The sequence below is a fragment of the Oryza sativa genome, chromosome 6 (genome assembly GCF_034140825.1).
Source record: "Oryza sativa Japonica Group chromosome 6, ASM3414082v1".
In the NCBI taxonomy this organism is placed as follows: domain Eukaryota; kingdom Viridiplantae; phylum Streptophyta; class Magnoliopsida; order Poales; family Poaceae; genus Oryza; species Oryza sativa.
The window spans coordinates 28770115-28773131 of NC_089040.1; the positions used below are offsets into that span (position 1 = coordinate 28770115).

The following is a 3017-nucleotide window of genomic DNA, read 5'->3' on the forward strand; positions in this document are numbered from 1 at the left end:
TTGATTTCTGACATTAATTTACATGTCCAGATACTGGACCATGCCCTCTACATACATCATTCTGAGGCCAAAAAGATTGAGAGACAAGGGAAGAGGCTAATGACATCAATATTCATTCATGCATTAACTTGAAGGTCTGAACACACACGATATAAAGTGGCCTGCATTGATGGTCTCTAGAAAGGGAACAAATAGCTCAGGCCTTATCTGGAATTAATTAAGCGTCATAATATTTAAACGAAAAATCGGTAACCTTTGTGAGCTAGTACTCCTACTAGTAAAATGGTAATGCAAGCCATGGACAAATATTTCATGCCACTTTAAATTGGAAGCAGGAAATTCGAGGGACGGAAAAAAAACAGCAAAACCAAAATGTAAATATCAAATTTTATATTAGCAGTACTTGACAACAGAAACCGTAGTTAGTTCAGATACACTTGAAATAAAATTAACCTTGCATTATATTAATTATGGATGATGATGATGATGAGCATACCATACAGAAAGCCAAAGCATGATGACAGAAGTACTAAAAACCCTACAGTAGCAGGCAGGCACTCCGGGGCATGCAGCTCAGGAAATGTAACCAAAAGAGTAGAGTTTGATAAGAACACAAACAGTACATACACAGTAGCGCTACGTTGATAGCTCGATCGAATCGAATCCAATCGAATCCATCATTCCATCATGATGAGACGCATCGATCCATCGATCGATCGATCGGTTTTAACGAACTAAGGTTGGAGTAATCCATTAATTAAAACCCTCCCCCGGATTTGATTAAGCCCTACCTTGATTTTTGCTATATGCTGCTGATCTCTGAATATTACTGCTAGTTAAACACGGACAGCGGCAGCATGCACCCCGCCGCGTGCGCCTCCGCCACCGCCGCCATCGCCACCGCCATCTCGTCGCCGTTGCCGCCGCCGCCGCCGGTGTTGGTGTTGGTGTTGGTGTTGGTGTTGCCGCCATTGCCGGCGTTGGAGACCTGGTGGTGGTGGTCGGCGTCGCCGCCCGGTACGAGGAAGTGTCCGTGCATGAAGTGTGGGTGCGGGATGAAGAAGTGGCCCTCCGGTGGCATCGGCCGCACGTCGGCTGATCTCTCCGTCGGCGGTGGCGGTGGCGGCGTCGGGCTAGCGGCTGGGCTCGCCGGGGAGGTGGCGGCGGCGGCGGCGGCGGCGGCCTGAGACGAAGACGAGGAGGTGGGCGGGCGCTTGCGGCGCTTCTTCTCGTAGGCGATGCCGCGGGCCTTGGCCTGGCTGTCGCGGACCTCGCGGAGGTAGAGGCGGACGGCGCGGGCGCCGAAGGGGTTGGCCTCGGGGCGGCCGCCGTGCTCCTCGAAGGCGGCGCGGAGGCGGCCGACGAGCGCGTCGAGGCTGCCCCACGCCTGGCGGAGCGGGCACGGGCACGGCGCCGGCGGCGAGGGGTGGCCGAAGAAGGGGCACCCCGCGGCGTGCACCTTCGTCTTCCCGAACTGGTCCAGGTACCGGAGGAACTCCAGCACGTGCGCGCCGCTGCACCGCGACAGCTCCAGCGGCGGCCGGTGGTTGCGCAGGTACTGCCCGAACGTGTGCCAGTCCCGCCGCTTCTGCGACTCGTACCTGCTCGGCCGCGGCGCCTCGCCGCCGCCGCCGCCGGAGCTATCCCCGCCGCCGCCTCCCTGCATGACGTCCTAGCACAAGCAGCAGCAAACCTTTCTCCCTCCTCAGATCTGCATGCGTCAACACAAAAAGGCTAATCAAAATCAACCCCCCCCCCCCCCATGAAATGAATTCAACCAAAAATTAAAGCCACATCTTCTTTCAATTGCCGCTAGCGATCGCATGCTCGAATTCTCGGCAATCGATGGAACCAAAAAACCAAGCATAAAGCAAACGAAATTGAAGGCGGCTGGGGAAGCCGTACTCAATAAATCGATCAAGAAATTAACTGTGAATCGGTTGGGTGTTTCTGCTGCTGCCCCGGCGCTTTGCTTCACCAGCTAAGGACAACCAAACACGCAAGGAGAGATACAGATGCAACTAGGGTTTGGTTATCTCTAGTGGGGCGATTGGATTCGCTGGTCCAGACCAGAGACCGCTGCTGCAGCTAGTGCTCTAGTAGTACGGGGTGGCCCTGATCTGAATTCTGAACACCTCTCTTGCCAGGAGGCTAATTACAGCAGCCCAAGAACTGACACACGCGCCACAGGAGAGAGAGAGAGATGCTACACCACCATCAGAGGCGACACGACGCGACGCGACCTGCAGAATCCGCTGCAGCAGCAGCAGGCAGCTGCAGGAAGAAGAAGAGGGAGAAGAAGAAGAAGACAACAGTAGCCAGTACTCCCTCACCTGCCGATCGGACGGACGACGCTGGCGGCCGGGCTGCGCCGCCGTGACGCGATCAATCGGCGGTGGAGTGGCTTAGCTCGGAGGTACTAGAAGGAGTAGGGTGGGGCGAGAAGAGAGAGAGAGAGTATATAGGCCAAGGGAAAGCTCAGCTCAGCTAGTCGACGCGGCTGGGGGTTGGGTGGAGCTAAGCTGATCGATCCGGAGTGAGAGAGAGGGGGGGAGGGAGAAGAGACCGGGTGGTGACCCGGGGCATTTATGGCAATTGGCAGGTGCAACAGCGACGGTGACGCATACGTATAGGTATATGTATCAGTATTTGTGTGGGTGATACAACGTTCAGTATTTGCGTATTACAAGTATCGAGTACATACGTACGTGCGTATTGGGATAGCTACCTCTGCTGGAGAAACCTGGCCTTTTGGTTGACACGTGACAAATTGGATTTTATATATACTACCCCTTTTGTCAACACCACAAAGTGCAACTTTGGACCAGTTTAGATTCTCTGGTAAAATTTTACACCATATCACATCATATGTTTGACACATACATCGACTATTAAATATAAAAAAAATAATTACATAGATTGCGTGTAAATTACGAGACAAATCTTTTAATTAAGCCCAGCTGCACCATGATTTGATAATGTGGTGCTACAGTAAACATTTATTAATGACGGATTAA

The 3017-nt window shown here is 53.0% G+C and overlaps 1 protein-coding gene across 2 annotated transcripts; it reads right to left on the reverse strand.

Moving 5' to 3' along the window:
• Positions 1-437: 437 nt before the first annotated feature.
• On the reverse strand, positions 438-2564 carry LOC4341811 (protein G1-like2). 2 transcript variants are annotated; one of them, NM_001421702.1, is made up of 2 exons: positions 2334-2564; positions 438-1711 (listed from the first exon to the last, which is right to left on the reverse strand). In NM_001421702.1, exon 2 carries the CDS (start codon positions 1664-1666, stop codon positions 833-835), a length of 834 nt encoding a protein of 277 aa, NP_001408631.1. In that variant the 5' UTR covers positions 1667-1711; positions 2334-2564; the 3' UTR covers positions 438-832. The 2 variants fall into 2 exon arrangements, with proteins under 2 accessions (NP_001408631.1, XP_066167275.1); XM_066311178.1 differs by having other exon boundaries at positions 444-1711; positions 1931-2430.
• Between the last annotated feature and the right edge of the window lie 453 nt (positions 2565-3017).